General features: G+C 41.3%; 1 protein-coding gene across 1 annotated transcript in view; it reads left to right on the forward strand.

The window, feature by feature from the left end:
* Window positions 1-27,758, forward strand: part of LOC111862289 (calcitonin gene-related peptide type 1 receptor) — a 113,377-nt gene that overhangs the window by 53,364 nt on the left and 32,255 nt on the right. The window contains exons 2-3 of the mRNA XM_023847556.2: window positions 23,332-23,575; window positions 27,164-27,302. Coding sequence (XP_023703324.1) covers window positions 23,348-23,575; window positions 27,164-27,302 — 367 coding nt within the window. The 5' untranslated portion in view covers window positions 23,332-23,347. The remainder of the gene's footprint in view (window positions 1-23,331; window positions 23,576-27,163; window positions 27,303-27,758) is intronic.

Genomic DNA, 27,758 nt, shown 5'->3' on the forward strand with positions numbered 1-27,758 from the left:
TATCTTCGCTCGCTTGGAAACTGGGATCATGGGTTCGAACCCCATTCAGGGCATGGATGTTTAGTTTGTGTGTGTGCGTTTTTCTCTGTTTGTGTACAGGTAGAGGCCTTGCGACGAGCTGATCACCCGCCCAAGGAGTCCTACCGAATGTCTAAGATCTAGAAAACCCGAAGTGAACGGAGAAGTTCATGGAGGTAGGCCTAGGCCCACTGGGGCTGTAGTGTCAAGGGGAAAAAAAAAACAATTCTGTGCTGGAAGGAAGCAGAGTTAAGGTTTTCACGGCCGTTAAAGTGGAGACAGTGTGTTACTCCGAAAGTCGGTATCCACGAACCGGCTGCGCTGTGTTGTAGCCCAGGACCACAATATGAATTGTTTCTCAGTGCGGTTACTCACATGTGACCTATGGGAACAGGGGTGACGCAGTCACCTGCTCAAGCTGGTTCCTCTCTTGCAAATTTTTCTGCCCTGAAGACAGAGGCGATACGTTCCTCCGAAACGTCGGTTCACACAAGATTCACATGGTGCCACATCCCAGAAGATGGCATTCCTCATAATTAAGCACTACTCCATGAAGACGTAGGGGGAGTGGAGGTACAGCTCACTAGATGGAGGTGAGTGGTCAGCTTCACGCGCCTGCGACTTTATCCCCGGGGAAAGAGCTCCCGATACCCCATAGGAGGCTGGGTGGGCCCCAGAATTTAATCTCTCATTTCCATCTAGTGCTGAGGCTAAGAATGGTGGAGTTATACTTTCACTCCCCCGTACGCCGTCATAACGTGCTTAATTCAAATTAAGGGAAATTTGTATTATTTGGCTGCGCCAACACAATTATTTGTATAAATATACAATACACTATAATTTTACTACATGCTTAGGCCTTTCGGCTATCACCAGTTATTGACAACATTTTAAGTTCACCTTCAAAACAGCAGCTCTTCTTCTATACATTGGCAAAAGTATTTATTTGGGAATCATTTTCCAGTCGTTGAATACTAATCTAATGTCCTATAAATCTCTTTATTAAAAATTATATAATTAAGAATATTAAAATCTTAACGTGAACGTGTCACATTGGGCGCCTCATATTTTTAGCTCTATGCGGTTTATGGACGCTGAATAATGTGGGTTTTGTTCTGCGTCTTGCTGGTCGTTGTGGGGTCTGGGTCTTCCTTCCTCTGCGTGATCTCGTGCTGGTGCTTCTCTTTGTGTTTACTTCACAATGATCTGTGAGTATGTGACATTTCTGTTTTGTTTTGCATCGTGTTGTAGGCCAATTTTTCTCGTTTCTGCAGGTCTGACCTTTTTACTAAGGGTGTCGTGTCTGTAGCTAGTGGCCTCATGGATATGCTCATAATATGACGCTACGATACAAAGTTATTAATAGTACAGGGGAAATTTTATCTTTTTCCATTTTATGTTCATATGTAAAACAGTCAACAATGAATAAACAAACAAACAAGTATACTGGAATATGCAGACTGAGAAGAATAGGGTGTAAGAGACGAAGATGGAAAGAAAGAAAGAAGGAAAGGTGCAGGAAACGAATCACTAATTTCAAGGCAGCCGCACACTCAACAGGTTGCTGGTCCAGCTACCGCGCACCAGATGGCTTCGTCGTTCCTGATTATCCTCACGTTTGTAGCGGTTCAAAGGCTGGGCGGTTTCCTGTCGCCCAGAGCATTTGAAAGTTTCTTCTTACATCAACTTTGATTTCACTCTTATCCTTGGCACTATGCCGAAGCTTTTGGGGAATTTCTCAGGAGTAGAAGCCTTCAAGCTCTGATCATCTTTACTACAGGCAAATGCAAAAGTTATAAGATGAAATTATTCCCGTGCTTAATTAATTAAGGGCCGGTCACGGTAGCCGAGCGGTCTAAGGCATGTACTGTCTTCTCTCGCTTGGAAACCGGGATCGTGAGTTTGAATCCCACTCAAGGCATGGATGTTTAGTTTGTGTGTGTGAGTTTTTCTGTGTTTATGTACAGGTAGAGGCCTTGCGACGAGCTGATCACCCGCCCAAGGAGTCCTACCGAATGTGTAAGATCTAGAAAAACCGAAGTGAACGGAGAAGTACGTGGAGGTCGGCCTAGGTCCACTGGGGCTGTAGTGCCAAGGAAAAAAATTAATTAAGCTCTATTCCATGAAGACGTACTGTGGAATGGAAGTAGAACCCACTGATCGTAACGTACGCACTGGATGAAGATGAATGGCCAACTTCACATCCTGTCCGCTTTACGCCCGGGGAAATAGCCCTCGGCACCAATTGGATAGGAAGTTGGGCAGCCCCAGAGCCGTTCCGGACGCTGTGGAGAAGGGGAAAGTATCTTGCCCCTGCCGGGAATGGAACCCCCGCCGTCCAACCCTTAGCCTCTAACCTGAGCGTCAGATAGCTTAACAACACGGCTTCAGTTCCAGGCATTTCAAGGGGATCAAATCAGGAATTATTATGAATGTTAAAATGGAAGAGTCGAGTGAACTAATTGTGTCATATTTTATACTCCAACATCGGTATTCTCCTGGAGGAACTGAGGCAATGCCAGGTAAAATGTTAGGGTAGCCATTCTTCGAGTGAGATGCGAACCTCAGATCTCTCGAATATGAAGCATGAATGCTAACCACTGCAAAGAGACGCTCGCTGTCAGAGGAAGAAAGTCCTGTTGTCCGACTAGTATCAGTTCCCAGTGTAATGGACTGAATGAGGCGACCGGAAGTCCGCAACTTCTCGCTCACCACATCAATCAAATTCTGTCAGAAGAGGTACGTATATTTTCCAGCTAGCCTTAATTAAGAACTAGCCACCTTAGTAACCAACTCCATGGAGCAGAGCACTCCTAGAGAAGCTACCAGTCGTTCGTCTACTCAAGAATTTATTAACATTTTATAAAACCCGAAAGCTCATTGCCATGTCCACAAGAACCCCTCCTCTTCTCCCCAAACTGAGCCTGATGAATCCAGTCAATGCCAGACCATACTAGTTTCCTAAGATCCTTTTGAATATTATCTTTCCACCTACGTCTATGTCTTGGTAGTAATCTCTTTCATTCTGGTTTCGCCACCCAAAGCCTGTATGCGTTCGTCTTCTCTCCCAAACGTGCTACATTCTGTTCTCATCTCATCCTAATTCACTTGATCATTCTAATTATATTTGATGAAGAACATAAGTTTTGAAACTCCCCATACAATTTTCTCTAGGCACCTATTATGTCATCCTCTTTGGGTTAAAATATTGTCCTGAGCACGTTTTTCTCAAATACCCTCAGTTCATATTCTACCCTTAATATCAGAGGACAACTTTCACACCCATACAAAACAAAAGGCGAAATAATAGTTTCCTATATTTTAAACTTTACGTTTTTATGCAACAGACGAGAGTACAAAAGGTTCTAAACTTACAGGTAGTTAAGCATTAACTGAGTTTAATCTTCTCTTAATTTCCTCATGAATTAAATGTCAGTTTGTTACTGTCGTTCCGAAGTATTAGTATCTGTACTTTGCCCAGTTTTCAAAGGATCTAGTAGCTATCTTTACATTGCGATTTTACACTGAATTGTCATGACGAGGCGTCAACCAGGCAGAGTCAGTAAATAGGTCGCAAATGGATATAACACAGATGTAATGGATGTAATACGTTCTCAGTGTGTTTCACTTGATAGCAGCACAGTCCACCTTCATGACAGTCTAGGTAGCAGACACGCATGCGCATGTTCAGAAACTGGTTTTAGTAGTCAAAATGACAACCGTGCTTGAGGGGTGTATTACCGAAGAGCAGCGTTCTGTTGTTAGTTTTTTGTGGGCAGAAAGAACTCGATACAAATGATATCTATAAAGAAATGTTTCATGTTTACAGTAGGAAGTGTTTGTCGCGTAAAGCAGTTGGGTCGAGAAATTCTCTCAAGGACGTTCGAAAGTCGTAGTTGATGAAAGAGTTGTGCGGAATTGGCTGAGATAAGAGCCAAAAGACGTTTATGCTGCGTGTTTCGACGCAATCGTAAATCGATGGGACAAGCGTATCAATGTTGGTGGAAGGTACTCATTTGTAGAAAAGTAAATGTTTTCTTTTCAAGGTTCGAATATCATATGTTTTACGTTCTATATCATTTTGATTAATTCAGTGCTTCATGTAAGATTTCGATATCCAGGTCAGCTCATGTGGGATTTGTGGTGGACAAAGTGGTTCCTGGGACAGGTTTTCTCCAAGTCGAAGAGTTCGACGGAGTGTGGGGATTCATTATCGCGTCGTGGCTCTTATCCTGAGTCACTCCAGTATATCCCATCCCTTTCATTATCCTATTAATTGTAATTATCTCCCTTTACACACATAGGTCACATAAATGGCTTCTTCCCTTCAAAATTTTGCGACAGAATGTTGCACTCGTCTTCTCTTACCGGCCCCTTAAAATCTATTAAGGGATCCATCTAAACGACGGTCTGAGATTCCGTGAGGTGAATGGATTTTCTAAATCCTCGTTGACTTCTTTAAGCATTCTCCTCGTGCCAGCAACCAGCAGCAGGTCTTCGTATAAAACTTACGTCTCGCAGATTCTCAGATCGGCTTTATCTTTGCACTCTTTTAACTATTCATGTATATATTCTATAGCGACTGAGTATCCTGTCCATCCAGCTATCAAAACACGTGCACTTCCATTTCGCCATGAATCACTTCCCTTTCAGAACTGTGTATCAATGGGCTTCAAGTTCTCCCCCAGATTTTGACAGCTTGGGATCGATAATAAATAATTATGGTGCTCTCATTCGACATTCATGTATAGCATCATATTGCGTGACGTATAGACCCGTTGCTAGGCAACGACTCGGTAAATATATTACCGCGGTAAGCGCACGCGCGCAACAATAGAATATCTATTGCTATACAATGGATCAGTAAACACGCCTCCTTAACAATAAAGGTTGTGTTTTCTACGTGGTCCGTGCAAAGTAGTTATAAGGAAGGTTTCAAAGCTCACAGTGGTGGGGGTCGGTTTCGTGAAGCGAGCTTGCCGGGATATGAGCTTAGGAGCAGAGGAATTTAATTAGGCGTTGCAAAGAACACTTTATGTATGCTTTGAAATGATAGTGAGACTGTTATAAACCCGTTGCCAGGATACGACTAGTGAAGACTGAGAAAAACATAGTGTGTGTGTAACGGTGAACTGTAAAGTGTGTAGATCAGAGATAGCGCTATACTGCCTATAGTTCAGAGTTGTGAATATATAAGGTGCAATAAATCCAGTCAGCCAATCCAAAACCCCATCTTGTAAGTAACGCGCAAACCCCTACATGTGACAATATTAATCTATAATACGAGTACATGAAACATTAAGAATTCGTTGAAAACTTCTATCTTCTGAGATATAACGCCTTGTAGTCCGGATTAGGCGGCTTTGTATCCTAGAAAATATACGTGCTCATAACCACTATTGTGTGAACCTCAAATTCTCCTTAACAGCTGTTTATCCATTGTTGTGGACTGCTACTTCTAATCTCCTCAGCCGTAATATTTCAGGTCTTCTATTTCTGGTCTTCCACAGTGGATAGTTATAGGTAGGATAGTAGCCAAAGCAATTAATAATGTACCCGTTCGGACCAAAGTTTTAAAATTAATTATAATAATAATGCAATATCTTAGAGTACAGACCCGTGATAGCTAGTTTTCCCCATTGTTGCTCTGTTTATCCCTTAACACATGTAATCAACTCAGTATGCTCAATGTGATCGGAAATACTATCAGTTCGTGAGGAGCTGCAGTGTTTTGACAGAGAAGGTTAAGTGCGGCTTTTTCAAAGCCGAGACCTGCTCAGAACACCTGTTTCACTAGGATCGATACAAACCTCTTCTCACGAGAGAAAGGTGAAAGTGAAACTACATTCTCTTGTGGCAAGAACACTGTTTCTGTGTGTAATTAATTAAGCAACACCCCCAAGAAAATTTGTAAGGGGAGTTGAGGTATAGTTCATGTCACAATATGTACATGAAGACAGACAAGCAATATTTTATTGAAATAATGATATTCTTCTGTCATGTACCATTCCATGCATCAAAATATTAATATCATCATCATCATCAGTAATCTGTCAAGACGACAGGTCCACAGTCTCTTCCAAAACAATTCCTCCACTTAACGCGATCTAGAGCTTTCTCCTTCAAATGACAGTACCCTCTTCTGTCCCCAAGGTCATCCAGCATCTTCTTACGTCTTCTTCCTCGTCTTCTTGTCACTTCTATCCGCCCATCTATCTTTCCTTCGATAGCTTCTTTTAGAAGGCAGTTTCTGCGTAAAACATGACCAATCCTAATATGAGTCTCATAAATTTAAGTATCTGACGTGACCCTCAGTACCGGTCATAAGAAGCAAATGCCTATGAAACAACACAGCCTATACTATGTACTATAAAGTTATTCAATATATATACAGATCATATCAGACGTCAATAATTATCGATTATAGATTTTAACCTGCCAGAAAAGAGCAAGGGCATGATGCCTACAATTCTGATAGGGGCCTAATTCATATTTCCTGTTGTTCCCTCTAGCAGAGAGCATCTCTAAGACACTTTGTTTCATTTCAGTTTCTTAATCTTTTACAGAGTCGGTAGGACTCTTTGGATGGGGGATCAGCCCGCCGCAAAGCCACTACCTACACACAGGACAACATAAATATAGAATAAACGCACACATACATCTATGCCTAGAGTGGGATTCGAATCCAGGACCCCAGTATTTCAGTGGGCGAAGAAAGTACGTACTTGCCTTAGACCGCGCGGCCGCTGTGAATGACGGGGCCTAATGGTAATGTTATGTTAGCTTCCCGTGACACTGCGAAACAAGGAACATGGAAACACAGATTTATGCTTATGGCAGTATTGCACAAAACTCGTGAGGTGGTGCTCGAACTGAGCAGTCCGTTTCTTTTTTTTTTTTTGTCCGGCTTGTTCCATACTAACTTTGTATCACCCCACGGTAGCATTTTGGTAACTCGCTGAACCAAATCGCATTAGAACATGCGCAGAAAATTTGCAGCACCCGGAGCGTGTTGTACATGTAATGCAGAATGTGGTACACACGGTAAAAGGATTACGAGCGATAAGCATGCAGGTAGGGTGCACGACCATGAACATCCTTCAGCAGGGATTAAGGGCAACCGGACATCCGGTCCCAACTGAGATTCAACCGTGAATACAAACCTGCTCTATGCACATTCAGTTTTTGCTGGATACAGTAAAGTCTTTCTTTACATTCTGATAGTGGCTAACTTGATTAACAGATTCCCGTTTCTTGTGAAACCCGAAATTTCTTTGCCATATCACAAAACCCTTTGAGCCAGTCGAATCCAGTCTACATCTTAAAGAACAGTTTTCTTCAGATATAACGTAGGATAAAATAAGGTAAAGCTATCCTTATAACAGGCCGTGAAGGCCCATAGGGTTATGAGACGTCAAGGCTCCCACATCTAGAAAATCGGCTCACAGATGGCGATAAGTTTGTCAGCCTTACACGCCGGCCGCCCTTTACCCCCCAGGAAGATTCCTGGTACTCATTTCTGTTTGAGTCTGGGTCGACCCCAGGGGCATAGTGCGGCTGGAATGATTAGGGTCAATAAATTTTTCTCTTCTTTACAGAATCCATACCGACTTTAGGTCCATCTGACAACCTATCCAAAGGGCACTCTGATATCTTTTCCTGGGAGTAAAATAGCCGGACCGTGAAGCTGTACTCTCGCTTCCTTCTAGTGGAACTATACCTCCACCCTCATACCTCTTCATGGAGTGGTGCTTAATTAATTAAGCACAGTGACTCCACCGTTTGCTTTACCGCGCACACCCAGGTCCCTGAAGTGGTCCTTCCATTCAGTGTTTCCGACTAAGAGTCTGTATGAACTTCTCATCGCCCCATATATGCCACAATACCCGTCCGTCTCACCCTTCTTGATGTGAGCACCCTAACCATATTTGTAACAGTGCAAATAATGAAGCTCCTCATTATGCAGTATTCTCCAGTTACTCCCCTTCTCCTAGTGCCACATGCTCCCCGCACTCTGTTCTGCCAACTTGTTCCTCCAGCAGGCTGATGTGAGATCACCTTCCTCACCCATTATAACAACATACAGAATTACAGGGGATGGACAAAAATATTTAAACACCTCGTGAAATGCATGCCTGAATTGAAGTGTTTATTTTAGCGACGTTTGTAGGTCACGCTGTCGTATTTGCCCAACACCACTACCTGTACAACCTCCGCAATACGTTGCAAGCTTCATTTGTTGTTGAGACAGTGTTCTGTGCAGTTTCTAGTGCATCATGTCAGAGCTAACAGAATTCGAACGCGGGCAAATTGTTGGGGCCCATATGGTGGGTGCTTCCGTAACCAAGTTAGCCGAGGTTTTTGGTGTTTCGCGAGGCACAGTATCCAAGATTATGACCGCATACAGGAGGACTGAAAAAACGGCATCCGATAAACACCAGCGTGGACGGAAATGTGTGTTGAGTGATCTAGACAGACGAACATCGCGTAGGATTGTGACGAAAAATAAGAAGACTACAACTGCAAAAGTGACTGCTGAACTGAATGTCACGCTCACAAACCCTGTCAGCACCAAAACAGTACGAAGGGAACTCCACAAGCAGGGTATTTCTGGACGAGCTGCAATTCCAAAGCCACTCATCAGTGATCAAAATGCCACTAAGAGGGCAGTGTGGTGCCGAAGTCATAAAACCTGGACTATGGAGCAATGGAAGACGGTCATTTGGTCGGATGAGTCCACCTTCACACTGTTTCCTACTTCTGGCCGAGTTTACGTCTGGAGAACGCCATCCCAAGCTTACGATCCAGATTGTTTGCTGCCAAGAGTGAAACATGGCGGGGGTTCCATCATGGTATGGGCAGCCATATCGTGGTATTCTGTCGGACCCATCATTACCCTGCAAGGTCACGTCACTGCCAACGACTATGTGACTATTTTGGGCCACCAGGTCCATCCCATGGTGCAAACTTTCTTCCCTAATGGTGATGCCATTTACCAAGCCAACAAAGCCTGTGTTCACATAGCTCACATCGTCCAGGACTGGTTTTCTGAGAATGAAGATGAAGTATCACGTCTGCCATGGCCCCCACAATCGCCAGATATCAATATTATTGAGCCTTTGTGGTCTGTTTTGGAGAGCAATCTGCGTGCGCGCTATCCACCTCAATCATCGATAACAGAACTTACCATGTTTTTCAGGAAGAATGATACAAGATTCCCTTGCAAATCATACAGGACCTCTATTTATCCATTCCAAGGGGACTGCAAGCAGTCTGCAAGCCAGAGGTTTTCCTAAACCATATTAGTCACGATAATGTGTTTTTTGTTGGGTGTTTCCATATTTTTGTCCATCCCCTGTACATTTTACAGTGAGAAGTGACCTTATATGTTGCTACACTTAAAGTAGTTCCGCTGCAGAGAAGATAGGGATCTGCCCCTAGAGATGCATCCAGTCTAACACGAATTATTCACAACGAGTTTCTGAGTCTGTAGTTTATATTCCAGGCCTTATCCTGTTGTTAATCTCATTGTTCTGAACTACTTATTGCTAGTAACACTTAGTCTACCCAGAATATAATGGCTACAGGCTTCCTCAGAGTCTTGCTTTTGATAACTTTGTGCGCAATGCAGAGCTTGGCTTTTAGGGCCGTGCCATAGCTCAGAGAGCTAGCCGCCGGCTTCCCACGGAGGCGGCCCGTGTTAGTTCCCAGGTCAGGTCATGTGGGATTTCTGGTAGACGAAGTGGCAATGGGGTAGGCTTGCTCCCCTGCCAATTCTCATTCAACCAACTGCTCCACACTCATCATCATCTATCTCATCCGGAGCTGGTACAATAGGCCAGTTGGTGGCCGACGTACGAAGTGGACTCAGTCTCACCCCACCCCAAGAAAAAAATAAACTAAAGCAGCACTTAGCACCTCATCACTTAACATCACTTTCAAAATTTGATTTGTTGATTACCAAATTACCAAATTATGAACTAGAGATGAGGTTATTATAGCGGTAACCTTGTATATGTACACGTATAATCAGGAGGTACCCGGTTCAAATCTTGGCCAAGTTAGAGGCTACCCTAACTGAGGCTTACTGTGTTTCCCCTTGGATACTCTAGTCGATTTCGGCACAGTTCCTACAATAGGCCACGATCACCTTCCATTCTTGTTAGGCGCTGTAGTCCTCTGCAGATGGAAATGCGTCGCAAGGCAGTTTACGGAATGAAACAAATCCGAAGCAAGCAGATGAAGTGGCTCTCGGCTTCCGCGCCTTCCTCAGTGCATCCAGCCGAAGGACATCATCACTATCCCCTTCCAAATATTTAATCACTCACCATTCATCATACGTACGAGTATAATGTCTGTGGTTCAAAGAGTGTCGTTAAACAAGCTAAGAATCAATCGATGGAAAAGCATATGATGCTGGCTGTCGGCAGTGACGTGGGGCAGACAGTGAAAGAATCATTTCGCAAATGAAACCGTGGCGTAGGGGATGTAGTTATTAGTACGCCTGGTTCATATTCGGAGGGCCCTTGTTTCGATTCTTGATTATCCATTCCAAGGAAACTTCTGACAGATGGTCACAGCCGTTTCGCGTCATATTCTTTCCAAATAATTGTTACCAACTAACATCCCGTCAGTTGTTATAAACATATACATTTGATAATTCAATATTAAGAAACAAGAATTCTCCTGAGTAAACCAGGAAACTCTCTCTCTCTTCTTGAGAACAGTAGAACCTCTATTTGAACCGAGTGACCCCCCCTCCCCATTCAACTGAAGTTGCTCGGTGCGTGAAATTGGATTATGACAGTTTGGAGCCATGGAAGAGAACGTACACTGTGCACCCTGAGTGATATAATCTAATATTACACTTACGTTCAATTTTGTGAGTAAACAGAAACTGGGACGGCGGGGGGAGGGGGGGAACGAGGAGGCTTCTGTCTTCATGACAAAGGAAAATATTTGACGTCTATCAACTTTATCCGTCTTGTTTGTTTAATTATTGTCTTCACTCTCACTTCCTTTATGTTCCTTCTTTGATTTCTTTATTTCTTTCCTCCACTCTTACTTCTCTGTCTCCTCTTTCTTGCACAAACAAACCGCCATGACAGCGATACAACTATTATATTCAGAGGTTAACCCACAAATGGGTTTGAAGTACTTCCGAGCGTCAGCATGTCTCCTCAAATGTTTGTGTGAGGCCCTGTCGTATGTTACGCGGGCTACCTACATGTTACACGGCCGGGGTTCAATTCCCGTCAGTGGTAAGAGACATTTTTTCTTCTCCACAGCGCCCAGGCCGGCTCGGGAGCCCCCCCCCCAACCTCCTACAAAATGGATACTGGTGGTTCTTTTTCCGGGGGACGGGGGTAAAGCGTGAAGCTGATTGCTCAACTCCTCCGTTTAGTGCCGAGGTCATGTATGGCCGAACTGTACCTCCATTCACCATACGTCTTTATGGCGTGATAATTAATTAATTAGACCTAGGAACACATTTACCTTACCTGATATTTAATATTGTATCACGTCACAGGCCGCGTGGATATCGGCGAGCCTATTTCACGTGTATAGTCCTCGAAACTTGAGAATTAAGAGTAGTTAATATAAAATTATGTTATAAAAAAAAACTGTGGTATCGCCAGCATTATCATAGAGCCCGAAATACGCACTCATACAAAAAGAATCAGAAAAGATATTTATTATATATCTGGCGATACATATAGTAAACCTTCTTGCAGCGGGTATTTATTCATTGACATATGTGATAATTTCGTGCCATGTTGTGCCAGTAATTTCTGTGACGGGTCTTGCGTGAGATATCAATAGTTATATAACGGTTCAATATGCCTCTCGTCCACTACGAGCAAACTTTCTGAGAAGTTGATTTTAAAAACTACCCAAACACACACTGAGGAGAGAACCTTACTAAAGGCAAGTCAGTGCATCTTTTGAGGCCATCACAACAATATAATTGAGGGTTCACGTCACTCTAAATTTCAGCAACAATATGTCGACGGCTGCGGTATTCTTGGATAGCGAGGTCACACAGCGTGGCACTCTGACCTGTATACGAACTGTCAGCCTCATTAAGCGTGGCGCAAACCACATAGAAAACACATCCTGCTCTACTGTTGCGTAACCTAGCAACGGACTTTTTACCAAGAATGTGTCTTCGCGGGAATTTCTTTACCAACCTGTTGCCTAGCAATGGGTGTATATATATATAAATAAGTATTATTCATTGCAGTAAAGTAACAAAGTATGTATGGTGTCCACAGAGTACAGATTCCCTTATCAAGGCTGCGTGAATGTGAGTAAACTCGTGTGACATTACGGTCCAAAAATGTGGCGCCTGCTTAGAGAATAAACCCCTCCTCTCGTCGAAGGGGACATCCAATTTCCAAACATAAACAGTCTTCGAACGAAGACTTATCGTGGTGAGGGGGTTTGAGTATGCCAAGGACCCTGAGAGCTATACCAGCGGTAGCGTAGCTACTGGCAGAGCCTCCCTTGCTGGACAGGTCAAAGGGTGGGCATCAGACGAAGAGAAACACCAAAAACCAAAAACTGATGGCGGAAGCAGCGTCATCAGCAGCGACTTGAAGCACAGAGCAAATGATGCTCGAGATGGTTCAAATTTGTATAGCAACAGGCGTGACCAGAAGGGTTTGAACGGCTGTTGTACTGCGATGTGGAAAGCAAATGGAAAAACTACCACATTATCACTTTTCCTGGATAGTCTCTTTCCAAAAACAGAAGATCGCATTAAGTGGAGGAACTCTTTTGGAAGAGACTGTGAACCTGTCATCTGACAGATTACTGATGAATGAATGAATATACCGATGGGGTTCGAAACCAAGAATGGCTGTGCTGGCGAGGATCAGCAACAATTTACTGACCTGAACTTGACTGGAGATACAGAAAACATTACTTCAAAATGTATTTTTCCCTTCAGACATTATTTGAGTTCAAGCTAAGTTTTACACTGTCAGTATCGGAGCTATATAGAAACATGCTAAAATGGTTAGCTTATGCGGAACAGTTGGGGGAATGAGCATTTACAGGGGAAACAGAAGTACTCGGAGCAAACCTCAACACAAATCCCACAAGACCTGGGCTGGTATCGCCCAGGGCCGCCGCGATGGGAAGCCGGCGACTAACTGAGTTGTGACATGGCCCATGCTATTTCAATACCGGTATATATAACAAATTCCATGTTTTATTCTCTTGTTTACCAATGAGTAACAGCGTAATAAAATGTATAATTATGAACATAAACATTAATTTATTCATGGGTTTTATTGATTATCTATCGTAATTATGCAATATAAGCAATAATGGCTCTGATATTCATTTTCTCTGTTTTATGAACCAAAAGAATACACAGCGGAATTAATTTGTAAATACTGATCCATAGTTCACAAATTACAGCAACAACAGAACAAATAAATGGCGATCTCCTGATAACATTAATTTATATTGCTCCTATAATTTGAATTTATATTAAAGCGGAGTATAGTATATTAACACAACTGAGAAAAGCAGAGTTATTTATTAAGATAAAATTACCACGTATTTGTTATTGAGTGTTTGAAGAACTGAAATATAAACTAAGAGATAACACATTGTCACGTGATGGAGGTTGTGTCTGTGACTTATAAAACGGATTCTTGACTGGTTGATTGGATTTATTACACCTTATACATTCACAACCCGGGACTACAAGCACTTACAGCGCTATCGCTGATTTACACACTTTCCAGTTCAATGTTACACACGCACTAAGATTCTCGGTCATCATTAGTCGTATCCAGGCAACGGACTTGTAACAGTCCCACTGTAAATTCAGATTAAACATGAAGTCCCTTTCCATAGTCTAATTCCTTTCTTGCCATTTCTTATCGATTTCCTTAAACGGCCATTTCCAGAACTCGACTCATTTCTCTGTCAACTTCTGACAACCGACTCCAAACTTCACTCTATGCTACTGAACACTTCCTTACAACCACTTTGCACTGCCCACGCAGAAAACACAGCCTCTATTGTTAATGGGGGGGTTACTTATCCGTTGCTTAACAATTGATCTATGCGTTACAATATAAATTCTACATAGCTGATCTTGTTTTGTGAACTGACCAGGAGAAACACTGGCTTTGAACATGAAGTTGGAGATGATTATTACTAACCCTGAGACGTGGAAACTCTACTCGCCGCTAGAAGAACTGAAAGTCTGGCAATTCTATTACCAGTTAGTGAAAATACGTAGTCTACGCTCGTGTTTTCTTGAGATGAACTGTACTGAAACGATGAAACGGCCCATTCATTAAGACAGTCTTACGAATGGAGCTGTGTTCTGTTATTTACCGCCCTGGCGGCGTGTATTTGTCGCACAACGTCTCCATTCCTTGGAAGTCAAATCGTTACAGTTACAGAATGTTTCCGAAATTAAATTTTATATCTGTATTGATTGAAGCACGTGTTTTCAAATCTGGACAAAATTCTAACTCAATAAAATTGCTGGAAAAATAGAACAACTTCAGAAATTTAAACTGAAACCACTGCAATAGAAATCTGATCGCTCTGAAGGACTTAATTACGAGTACGTAACTTAAATGAGTTCTGATCGACGGCATGAACTGTTTGACGGAAGAATGTTGGCATATACAAACAGTTGCAGAACCTGAGGTTCTCACAGCGGTGGTTATGAAGAGTTCTGTCTTCTGGGACATAACGCCGTATAGTTTGGTCGAAAGTCAACCGACATTTTGGAGAAAAATGACGTCTCCATCTTCAGAGTCGAGAAATAAACTGAGCAAGACGAGCAGTCTCTGCCTACCACCTACTTTCATGCTGGTTTCTTTCTAGGGCTTGTTCTTCGACCATGAAGATGGAGACGATATATTCCTCCGAAACGTCAGTTGATTTTCAACGAAATACACAGCGTTATATCCCATAAGATAAGACTTGGCTTTGTAAATAGTTGTTTTAAAAATTTATTTATCTCCTCGGAAGAGCGGCCTACACTTGGTTTACATTCACTACACGTTTTGAGTTTCTTTGTTATTCTTTAAATTGTTTATTTAACGACACTCTCAATATCTAGACTATACAGCGTAGCACTGTAGGCTGATTAATGAGTCTGAAGCAGCTGGCGAATGAGAATTGGCAGGAGAAACCGAATTAACCGGAGAAAATCGGGTTGCATTTGTGAAACAAAACTTCACAGGTCAAACTGTCCTTACATCTTGAATGAAGTGCATTAGCATTAATATAACTTGCAAGAGCCTAAATTTAAATTGAAAAAGAAAAACATGGAAAAACCTTGTGACGTAATGTCTTCAATAAATTCTGAATATGATACAGTCGATTGAATCACGATATATCGAAACAAGAATATAAGGCAACGAACCGGATATAGACATACAGCAGAGAGATGGAAACGTGCCAGAAATGGAAACAACTGAAGAAAATTATTTTTCAAATGTGATTTGCTTTTTCTTAGTGTGGCAGTTTTATGTACTACAATCATTTTTAGAACATCAGTATGGTTCGATTTGAGTTTTATGCAAAGTTACGTTGTACTGGACATATGAAAGCAAAAATTAAACTTTCACCATAATATTTAGGGCAGATCTCCAAATGTCTTCGAAATCGATCAAGTGGTATCGGTGATGAGACATTGACGGAGAGACAGATATATCGATTAATCTATTACGCATTCATTTTGTTCATATTGTCACGTGTAGTGTGGTATGCGTTATGAAAATGACGGGTTCTAGTTCGGGTGACTGGATTTATTAGTACTTCGTTACAAGTTCTCTTAATCACACTTAAATACAGCGCCATTGCTGATTTACACACTTTCCAGTTCACCGTTGCACACACATTAGGGTTCCCAGTCTTCACTATTCGTCTCTTAGCAACAAATCCCAACACAGAAAATATCACTTCAAATCACTATGAAGTCTTCATTCACTCTGGAATCTCGAAACTAAAAATTCTTCTGGACTCATTCCTCCAGCATATGACTGACTCGTAACTGCCCTTGGACTAACTCTGTCACTGCATTCACTTCTCTTATAATCACTCTGCACAAACCCCACGGAAAACACCGTCTCTATTGTTGATGACGTCACCAGGGATTGCCTCAGTGTAGACTTCGCTAATATCCAGCGGCACAGATGCATAACTACAAAGGTTTACAGCAGTTGCACGACTAATGCTGTTGTATAGATAAAAATATAATTTAAATTTTAACTAATTTTGTTACCCCCTTTTGTATATACAAACATCATTTATGTATACTATAACGTACGGTTGACTTGAACAGTTATGTTACTTCACCTTTCCATCTTCAGCCTCTTTTTCTGCAAGAGCTCAGCTACTCGCCTCAGCATGCAGCCTCGCCTCTTCTCTCTCTGAACTGGTCCTACATTTCCGGGCTACTCAGTAATTTGAATCAAACTTCGCTCAATCGAACTGTTCACGTGGCTCTTGTGGACGCGGCCATGCTCCGAGAAGTTTCCAGACTATTCTCGGTCGTCGTCGTCAGTCACGTCTCTAGATTCTAGACTCTAGAACGTCGGAGAAGCAGAATTTCGATCCTTCTTTTTAACGAAAGCCGCACGCAAGACAGATGACGCGCCCTACCATGCTACTCACTCACAGAAAAGTGTATTTACGATTGGGCCTTCCTTAATATGTTTTAAGTAAAATAAATAAAGATCTTTATACTTTCACGTAAAAAGGATCTGATGATGGCAATTACCATATACCAAAATATGTAAGCTGCATTTTATGTATTTAAAGTTCTTGTTTGCTGAAAACTTATATGTACATATAAAAGTAAAGGTAAAGCTACCCCTGTAACAGGCTGTGAAGGCCCATAGGGTTGTGAGACGTCGAGGCTCCCACACTATCTAGACAATCGGCTCAAAGATGGCGGTAAGGTTGTCAGCCTTAAGCGCCGGCCGCGCTTTACTCCCCAGGAAGATTGTTTATATATATTATTACGTGTTTTGTGTTACTATGGAAGTGTCTTCTGGATTCCGAACATGTGACAATACATATAAAAAGTAAAAAAAAAAAGTAAAGCTATCACTGTACAAGGCCGTGAAGGCCCATAGGGTTCTGAGACGTTGAGGGTCCAACATTATCTAGACCAGGCATGTCAAACTCAACTTGTGCAGAGGACCACCTCAGCCCTATAAATAATAGTCCAGGGCCGCACTTCAAAATAGAAATATAAATTAGATTTTGATAGAAGGAAATGTAATTCTATTTATGATTTAGGAGTAATTTCAATATAATTTCCTAAAGTCACAAATCTTACCGTTTTAAAAAGCAAGAGAATGCCATTTTTGACAATTATCAAACAGCTTTTCAATATGTAAAAAGAGAGATTACACAAGAAATTATGTTAGAAATAGCAAAATATTGAATTTCCTGCAGCCTGCTAATTTATGTCTGCGTAAGACTTCTTGTCTTCTGGTCTGTTAGAAAATTTTCTTCACAAAAAATATTTCTACTAAAATTTTAATATTGATTTTAATATCAATTAGCTCTAAAAGTTGAGGGGCCCCACTTTGTGGCTATGGGGGCCGCATGTTTTATATAGCTGATCTAGACAATCGGCTCAAAGATGGCGGTAAGACTGTCAGCCTTACGCACCGGCCACGCGTGTATATAATCTCAATTTATACTAAATACTTTTCTACGTGATGCATATTTAATTAAATAAATGACAAAATTATTTTTTCCCCACTACTGGGGAATTCTCTTAAATCTTCAGAAAGTTTTCTTGAAAGGCAGAGGTGTGTCGGTACTAATTTTCTTCCCGTAATACTACTTAGATATTCGGCGTGTGTTATTTTCCTTCACAACGGACTGCACCTGTATTCTGAGCTACTGATTCTTCGCGAAGTTGAAGTGTTGGGTGTGATCTTGTTTTATATTAGTTTCTTCAACCCTTAAGACCCTACACGACGCTAGGAGATTTAGATCCCTCACCGAACTCACGGCAGGGCAACGTACCATTCCAATTAATGGAAAGCTTACCTAGAGACAAAAGGAAAACAAGTGAAGCTCTGAACCGCGCAAAACTCTAAACTAATCAAATCAGCTCTGCCACAAGTGTCTCTCTTCTGTACTGGATGTATAAAAAGTCTGGGTCTCATATATCAATTCTTTGTTTTAGGACATCACTGAATAACTTCTTTAGAATTAGAAGATTGTGGTAGGATGTCCTTGTTGTTGTGTTTGTTGCAGTTGTTTGTATTTCTCTGTAATTGTTGTAGTTGTTAATCGTATTTGGTTTGTATTCACTGTGGTAGGATGTCCTTATTGTTGTGTTTTGTGTATTGTGTTTTGTTTGAACGTGTTGTCACTTAGTGTAATGTGTGTTACTTCTTTGTTGTGTCCTATTGTGTACTACTTCCACCGGGCTAAAACCCAATTGCAGTATAATAAATAATGTAATGTAATGTAATTATATATAAATTATTACTCTGTGTGGACGTTCATAGAGTTTATTGTGTTGCGTGGGCGTTAAGTGGATGCAAGAAGAGGATGAATAGAAAAATCGTCCAAGATGAAATTCAATTACATTTGATGCAGAATTTTTTTTTTTTTTTAAGATCTGCATAAAGCATTGGCTCTTCCAATCCGTCTAGAAGGATCTAGAACTTTGGTGCAAAGAGAAGACTACAAAAGGATACAACAAACAAGCAGAATCTGTAGTTACGTATCGATCAGTGATATAGCGGAGGGTATACGTTGCCACGTGCCGCGTACCTAAGAATTAGGGCGTATCTTCTGCCTGCCTTGTAACAAATTTTAAAGGTTGACAAAAAACAGTCAAGTACACATATTCTCGTGTTATTTTGTTAATTTACAACAAATGAACTAAATAAGAAATTGTTGCACTTTTGATCGCCTCTGTGGTCTAGTGGTCGGAGTTCCTGCTTACAGATCCAGAGGTCCCGGGTTCGATTCCCGGCGCTACCAGATTTTCTGAGATGTAGTAGGTCTGGAAAAGGGTCCACTCAACCTCGTGTGAATAATTGAGGAGCTATTTCAAAGACATATCGGCTCCTGTCTAGAAAATCGAAATTAACGGCCGTTGCATTGACCACGCGACACCCTCTATCCGCTAAAGTTGGCACTAATTTCGCCGACAAGCGGCGGTGGCTCGGTCAGTATAGTTCGCTTGCGGACTATGGGCCACGAGTTCGTTTGTTTTGTTTGCATTGAAGTCAATAGTGCATTCATATTTTGAAACCAACGCGCTTGAAAGATTCAATATGAAGAGCATCGGTTGTTCAAGGAAATTCAGGATCATCTGACAAGTCTGCCCATGGCATCGTAACGTCACTGTCGTGTAACTTGCTGTTCAAAAACTGGACAAGTTTTACCTATGTATATGTTGTAGCTTTTGAAGACTTTACGATTAGAACTGGCTGTGTAATGGCATATATTTTCTTAGTATTCAGGTGGTTCCTCATTCGATCCTGGCTGCCAGTGATATCAGAAACAGAAATTAATAAATATCAGTATCACCACAACTACGTGTATTGCATTTTGTGAGGTTTGAGGAATATGAATATTGTTGTATTGTGTAAAGTGACGCAGTGTAATTTGATGGATAACTGCAAACGTCTGCTGAACGTCCTTCGTCAATCTTCAGGGTAGAAAAGTGCGTTCTTCTTCCGAAACGTCAGTATCTATTTGCCATCGAATTCATGACGAGAGTAATCGTTTTTAAGTCTTTTTCATATCGATGTGGTAGGCCTATAATCCATACTTAGGCTTACATGTAGATCAAACTGATATTTATGAAGTGTCTTAAAGACAGATCATTGTACAAAAATTGTCAGGCTTATGTCTACATGATACAGAGCACAAATTTCATTAAGACAGAAGACTTTTATTAAAACAGTTTTCGTTATGCGAAAATTTTAAAGAAATGTGAGAAGAAATATTCTCTATCTCTGCGCAGTCTGATATATACGTACAGTGAGACTGTGAGCTAGCATTTATAGTAAATGAGCATTAAGAGCAATGAAACAAGGAAAACCGCAAAAGCCGCTCTCTAGTTAAATCTGAGTTTCATTTGTTTAATGTGTTGACAGCTGTTAATTCTCTTTGCAATTCAGTTTAAATAAGGGTCTAAAACCAGCCGAATCCAAAGTACAAATTCCTATCTGAGACCCGTTTCCATACAAATCACTCAGGCAAAATATATATAAAATGAATCTTTTTTTTTAATTCGTTTAGTGGGGGGTGGAGTCCAGCTGGGTCCATTCGACACGGCGGCCACTGATTGGCCTATTATACCTGCCCCGGGTGATTATGATGATGGAGAATTTGGTGGAATGAAGATTGGCAGGGGAAACCGAAGTACTCGGAGAAAACCCGCCCCAGCGCCACTTTGTCCACCACAAATCCCACTTGACCATAAAATGCATCTTTATATATCGTGAATTCGGATCGTAGTTCCACGAACATGCAGACGCGCGTGAATATGATGTAAAGTTTCAATTTTACTTTAATATTTCAGTCTATTGAATTGCATAATAGTAAGAACCAACATTACGAATTTATTACGAAAGCGATCATCTAAAAATACCAGGTCGAAATAACTATCAGCTTGCAGTTTAAGAAGCATAAATGTGTATTTCTATCATTCTTGGTCTGTGGCACTGCATCTGCAAATAGCCCTAAACATATATATATATATAGTATATGTTCAGTATTTAAGGCAGCTTGTATAAGCAGTTGAACACAGCTAATGCCAGTAGCTGAGTCATGACGAGAGGGTCGCTGTCTTTAAGGTGAAAACAACTAAACCTGTCCCAGATGTTAAAAATGTTCTGTAATTCGTTTATTAACCACAAAAGTCCAATCCCGCTACGCTCCTATCAGCAGTAAATTTTCTACTGAGGATTGCGGACCTTTTCCAGCCAAATAGAATTAAGTTGGGCGATGGCCCGCTCTGCCCTTTCAATCTTACTTATTGACTTTCTTTTATTTACCTTTCGGTCAACTTTCATTAGTAAGTCAACTTTTCTAGTAGCTGCCAAATCCGAAACGTCACAAGATGGGATCGAACGGCGCGCCCCAGGCGGTTTGACGTGTATCCCTCAAAGCCAAACTGACCTTTACGTGGCCATATTACTATAACAGTCGAGACACTGACGACCGAGTCATGAGAGCACAATTATTTTGTCTGATGTAGAGCTTCAACATTTTCTCTCATATGTTTTGCACTTGGATGCTAAACTGACATGGAAACAACATTTCGCAAAAAAGAAAAAAACAAATAAACATCAAGACAATGGAGCTACAGTGGTTACTGGGAAGAAATTCACGACTATCTACAGACAACAAACTTCTAATATATAAAACAATTATCAAACCAATCTGTACATATGGTCTAGAATTATGGGGCTGATCAACTAAATCAAATGTTGCAATCATACAAAGATCTCAATCCAAGATACTCCGTCAAATTGTTAATGCTCCCTGGTACGTAACAAATCATACACTACACACAGATCTACAGGTACCAACCGTACAGGAAGCAATACGCAAGAAAGCCATCACACATCACAATTCCATAGAAAACCACCCCAATCAGCTCATGGAACAACTCCTGGAACCAGTAAGCAACAAAAGACTCAAAAAACTGTGGCCAAGTGAACTACCCTTAAGTTAATGTACAGATACTAATTATAGATTATACAGGTGATTTCGCTGGATATCAACCTGTTCACGCCACTAGTCATTAGTATATCTAATGAGTAATCAGCACTTTAGCTTATAGAATTGTGTAATATTCTGATTGCTAAAATCTAAAAAAATAAAAAAAAAGTTTTGCATCCTGTTATGTGAATCTCTACAGATGATATATTTTTCCTGCGAACGCAAAGCTATTTCCGGCAGACAGATTTACTTCTTGGATGACATGTTTCTACGCAGCCCTGTTTTAATTACAATATGGTGCACTTAGCGTAAATTTACATGCAAACCCAGTGGATCCACCACCGTATTATACACCATATATATTGTACTGTAAAAAACAGATGGAACCGCTAGACTTAGAGGTACAGGTAAGCTAAGTCCTTTATACATTAATTGTAACTAAAACAGGACCTGAGGATAGCACATATGTATGTGCCGAAACAAGTCTTCTTAAACAGCAAATGTATCTAGTGAAAATAGTGTTATGTTGGCAGAATATAACAAATATTACCATCATTCATAATGTATACTCTTAGCCTTATATCATTAAGGCAATTGAGCAAGACGTTTCGAACAGTCAGCTGAACTAGGGAAACGAGAAATGCGTATTAAATTCTGGATGGGGAAACTTATGGAAAGAGATCGCTTTCGAGCCTTAGACACAGATGGAAGGAGAATATTAAAACGAATCTGAAAATGATAAGACTGGGAAAATGAAGTGGACTGTTTCAGGTTGAGTTCAATTGTATCTTTTGTGATTATCTAGACTGTAGAACCTTTGAATTCTCTGACAGGGAGTTTCTCCGTCAGATGCTCTGGGACTACTTTATAACTGGAAATAGGTTGACTGAGGAAAGTGCTCTAACAAAATTTGTTGTTTAACTTATAAAGGCAATCAATTTAACTGCTTCCTGTATCAATGATTCACATATTGCCAGTGCAATTGACACATTAGTGTAAATACAGTACCAAATCGATATAGAAATTAGGAAGACAACTTCAGGGAATTCTTGCTACCACCCCCGTTTAGTATTCGACTTCCCGTCCCCCATACAAAACAAAAGATTAAAACAGTTAATTATAATTTTACTTGGTATTTTGTATGGTTATGAAACTCGATCTCTCGTCCCACGGGGGCCGCATAGATCGAATTTTGAGGACCTGGTTCTGAAAAGAATATTTGGACCTAAGAGGGAGACAACTACATAATAATAAACTTCAAATCCTGTACCCTTCATCAAATACCAAAAAGGGAGATAAGATTGGCGGGGTATGTAGCAAGCAGGGATGGGATTATAAATAAACACAAGAGTCTGATTGGGAAACCTGAGAGGAAGAGATTAATTGAAAGACCTTCATGAAGGTAAGAGGATAGTATTAAAACGAATCTTAAATAAAAGTGTATGATGATGTGAAGTGTGTTCATCTGGCTCAAGATACAGTTTACGGGCGGGCTCTTTCTTGACTTGCTGACCGGGTATTAGCTTCTATAGAATGAATTTGCTCCACAGAAATAGCTAATTGAAGTATTCATCAGATCAGTTTTATAATCAGGTGACTCTGGGGTGATTATAGCGATCCCGACATTCAGATGATCAAGCAGGCTGCAATGTTGATCACCGTGGCGCTGCTGTCGAGGGTGGTGTCACGGAACAGCAGTGTTCCACTGTGCCGTTTACAAGACGAACTTCTTCCAGAGATGCAATTCCAGAGGGTATCCTGCAGCCGATGTTATAAATACATGCATGAATCCAACTTCAAGCCTGGCCTGAAGGCAAAGGTAGCCGAAAACATGGGCCTCACTATTGGCAACATTACGGTAAGCATCACTAACTCACTTATGGAGCTGAGCCTTTCTTGAGAAGCCGCCAATTGTGCAGCTATTCAAAAACTCCCTAATACAGTAGAACTTGGTTATAACGTCATCAAAGGGACCTAAAAATAGTGTCGTTATAAACGAATGTCGTTGTAACCGAAATGGGCACTTCCACAGTAGCCTTATGTTAGTCACGTAAAAATCTACCAAAAACCGAATTAAAATGTTGCATTTTTTAGTGAAATACGTAGTTAAGTACAGACTAACGTAACATTAACGTGGAATTGCCCAAATGTGTAATATCAAAGACATATTACAGCGCTTTTCACTGATAATACACACAATATTTCACGAATCACTTTAACTTTCTCTTCAATGCTTAAAACTTTCCTTTTCATTGCCATGTTTTCGCTACTGCACTTCTCTGGGTTTAGGCAGGAACACTATAGGGTAAGTAGACAATGTGAGGTCCTGTTAGACGAGATTCTAGGAAAGGAATGCAGTTAACAACCTGACGCGTCCTCTTGCACTATTCACGCAGTCCCACCCCCACACCCTTGCTTTCGCATGAAACCCACGCTCCTCTTGCAGCCCGCGGTCGTATTCTTCCAGGACAGTCACGTCAGCAAGTAGAGAAAGTGAGGGTGGGCAGACACATCGAACTTTCCCACGATATCAGAGAAATTCAGGAATGAAAATGACGTTACATACGAGGTTGATGCATTTGTGCATGTCGTACTAAGCAAGGTATAAAAACAGTTGCTTTATGAGGAATTAGTTCGTACCATTGAATATTTGACGCAATAGAAAAGGTGTCGCAGAAACCGATGTTGCTATAACCAAGTTTTACTGTATTTTATGGAACCCGACAATTCATTACCGTATTCACAAGAGCCCTCTACCGGTACCTGTCCTGAGCCAGATCGATCCAGTCCATATCACCCTACCCTATCTCTCTAAGATCCTTTTAGTATTCTCCACCCATCTACGCCTTGGTCTTCCTAGTTGTCTCTTTTCTTCTGGCATTATCCAACTAATTAATTTGTGGCTTATTTATGTTTTAGTTATAATTCCCTGGTAGTGGAACCCGAAACGTTCAACAACGCTAATACCAAAGACACGACAAGGAGTCACCTCCATGTACCTCCCATCCTCAAACCCATGTCACTAACGTCCCCCCTAAGCAATCCATGTGAAAACTGCCATCATGTGAAAGCCAGCCGGTAGAGGCGGTTTTACGCGGTCCGCCTTTCGCTCCTGTGGAAACTGAACACGAACAACTGTAATTCAGATCAGAAAAATATTGTCTCACTTATGGGATAAGTTTTTTCGCCATGGTTCAGGCTGTTAGTCGCTAGCGTCCGACCACTTCGGTCCGGGTTTGATCCCAGCTCATATATTTGTGATGGACGAAATGCCATTAGAGCAGCTAGTCTCCGGCTTCTTCGGCTTCCCCTGACATTTCACATTCTACCAACTGTTCCATATTCATTGAACGTCCTCTCACGGACGCTGTATAGTGTCGTTAAGTAACAGACTGAAGAAAATCAAGCAGATATCCTGTCTAGGATACATCAGTGGCTTTAGGTTATTTCTTGCGGGTGAAGAAAAGTACCATCAGGTACAGATTTACCATAAAATATTATTTCAATCAGTCAATACTCCATTACAATCTTGCGCTAAAATAATTATACCTCTTTTTTATCAAGAGATCGACCGCTTCTGTGGTCTAGTGGTCAGAGTTCCTGGATACAGGTCCAGAGGTCCCGGGTTCGATTCACGGCGCTACCAGATTTTCTGAGAAGTAGTGGGTCCTGAACGGGGTTCACTCAGCCTCGTGAAGATAATTGAGGAAATATTTCAAGGAAATAGCGGCTCCGGTCTAGAAAACCGAAATTAACGGCCGTTGCAATGACCACGCGACACTCTCTATCCGCTAAAGTTGGCATTAACTTCGCCGACAAGCGACGGTCGCTCGGTCGGTATAGTTCGCTTGCGGACTACAGGCCACTCAGTTTTTGTTTATGTATCAACAGATCTCTGCGAGATAATTTTCAGTAAGCTGAAGTATGTGCTCAAGCGATATAGGGATGGGCTATGAGACTGATGGTCGGGTTGGATTTCCGGCAGGGGCAAGATATTTTTGTTTTCTCCACAATATCCATATCGGCTTGTGTCTCACCCAGCCTCATATTGGAAGTGTACCGGGGGCTCTTTCCCTTTGGGTAAAATGGCAGGGTCATCAAGCTGACCACTCGCATCCATTTCATGCCGAGGTCAGCTGTGGAGACATAAGCCCCATCCTCCCCACGTCTTCATGACGTGATGTTTAATTAATTAAGCCCAGGGAGAGTTTTACCTTTTTAAACTTCTATGTGAAACAAACACAGAGTGACACTCACGCACAAATCTGTGTGTTTGAATAATTCTCTTCGAACTGCTGTTTCCAAGCTACAACCAATACTTCGGAAATATAAAAAATACGATCATCGAATGTAAAATTAAATTAATTTTGTGAGCAAGAGGTCGACCTCTCTTCTTTAAAATATTACATATATCCCTGTTCATATCAGAACAGAATTTTGTTGTAAGATTTGAGGTTTTCATGGCGGTGACTATGAAGAAAACAGTCTTCTGGGATGTGGCACTGTGTAGATGTGGTGTTAATCGACGTTTCGGAGGAACGTATCGCCTCCATCTTCAGTGTAGAAGGAAAAATAAGAAAATCCGCAAGCGAAGAGACCTTTAGAGCCGGTACAAGCAGTCTGCTTGGACGGGATATATTCCTCCGAAACGTCGGTTAACACCACATCTACTTCTTCCACTAGACGCATGTCTTCATTATGTGGAAGTCCTAAGTTACAAACAAGAAGGCACCAAGTTATGAACGGATTGTATTAAAATGTTAAATTCTTCTGTTTGGAACTCGATTTCCTGTACACACAGTATTTATTCTCTAATTGTGGTAAGGTTATTATGCCAGTCCACAATACCCTACTTGACCCCAAATTATACTAAAATATAGCAAATGTGTAAAGATCAATTGCAGGAAGCAATACTGTTGTAATGGGTACCAACAATAAAATAAACAGATGAACAATCTAATTAAATAACATGTATATTATTTTAATGTCGTAGTGCTCCTTTCTTTAAATTCGCAAAGTGAGGGGTGGAGTCCAGCTGGGTCCACTCGGCACGTAGGCCACTGATAGGCCTATTGTACCTGCCCCGGGTGGTTATGATGATGTAGAATTTGGTGGAATGAAGATTGACAGGGTAAACCGAAGTACTCGGAAAAATCCCGCCCCAGCGCCACTTTATCCACCGCAAATCCCACTTGACCAGACCCGGGAAGCCAGCGACTAACCGCTTGAGCTATGGCGCGGCCTTAGTGCTCCTCATATATTCATTTTTATTCTTCCGGCGTGCGAATTGTTCGGAAATACAAGTGAGTTTAATGCCCAAAGTACACAACGGTTTCCTTTCGTGCGTAGGTATGTTCATTAGCTTGACACTTTCTACGGACCTGCTCATCTGCTTTGTTGTCATTCAAACGGATTGCACAGAATATAAGAAAAACATTTACTTTAGGTGGAGGCCAACATAATGCCCTCAAATCCGCTGATACACACGTTTGTTAGTGACCATGCGGCAGAGAAATGGAGGAAATGTTGCATCAAGGCTGCTGAATGCTGCAGAGAAATGATAGAAGTTGGTGGCATTACTAATGGTAAGTACTGCTCACAATATTTCTCAAGTGAGAAGTTCACAAGTTCTCCACAGTTACATACCCTCGTACGAAGTGGGAAACTTCGTCCTATTAGAATAAGCAGTATATTGAAAGATCATTGTTCCTTGTTGGCTGTGTATCACAGACCCTTAGAAGTAGGGAACAAAATCAACAGTCCTTTGATTGTAAGGGAAATGTCAATAGAACCATTTTCTTGAAAGGATTCTGACGATGGTGTATACTGTACTTCTTTNTCTTGTGTAAGAAAAATTTATTTCATTGTCTTGTAAACGTTACATTACAATCATCATCGGTAATCTCTCAAGACGACAGGTCCACAGTCTCTTCCAAAACAATTCCTACACTTAATGCGATCTAGAGCTTTCTCCTTCAAATGAGAATATCCTCTTCTGTCCCCAAGGTCATCCAGCATCATCGGGTCACTTCTATCCGCCC

This window comes from Cryptotermes secundus, unplaced genomic scaffold (assembly GCF_002891405.2).
Source record: "Cryptotermes secundus unplaced genomic scaffold, Csec_1.0 scaffold88, whole genome shotgun sequence".
Lineage (NCBI taxonomy): Eukaryota > Metazoa > Arthropoda > Insecta > Blattodea > Kalotermitidae > Cryptotermes > Cryptotermes secundus.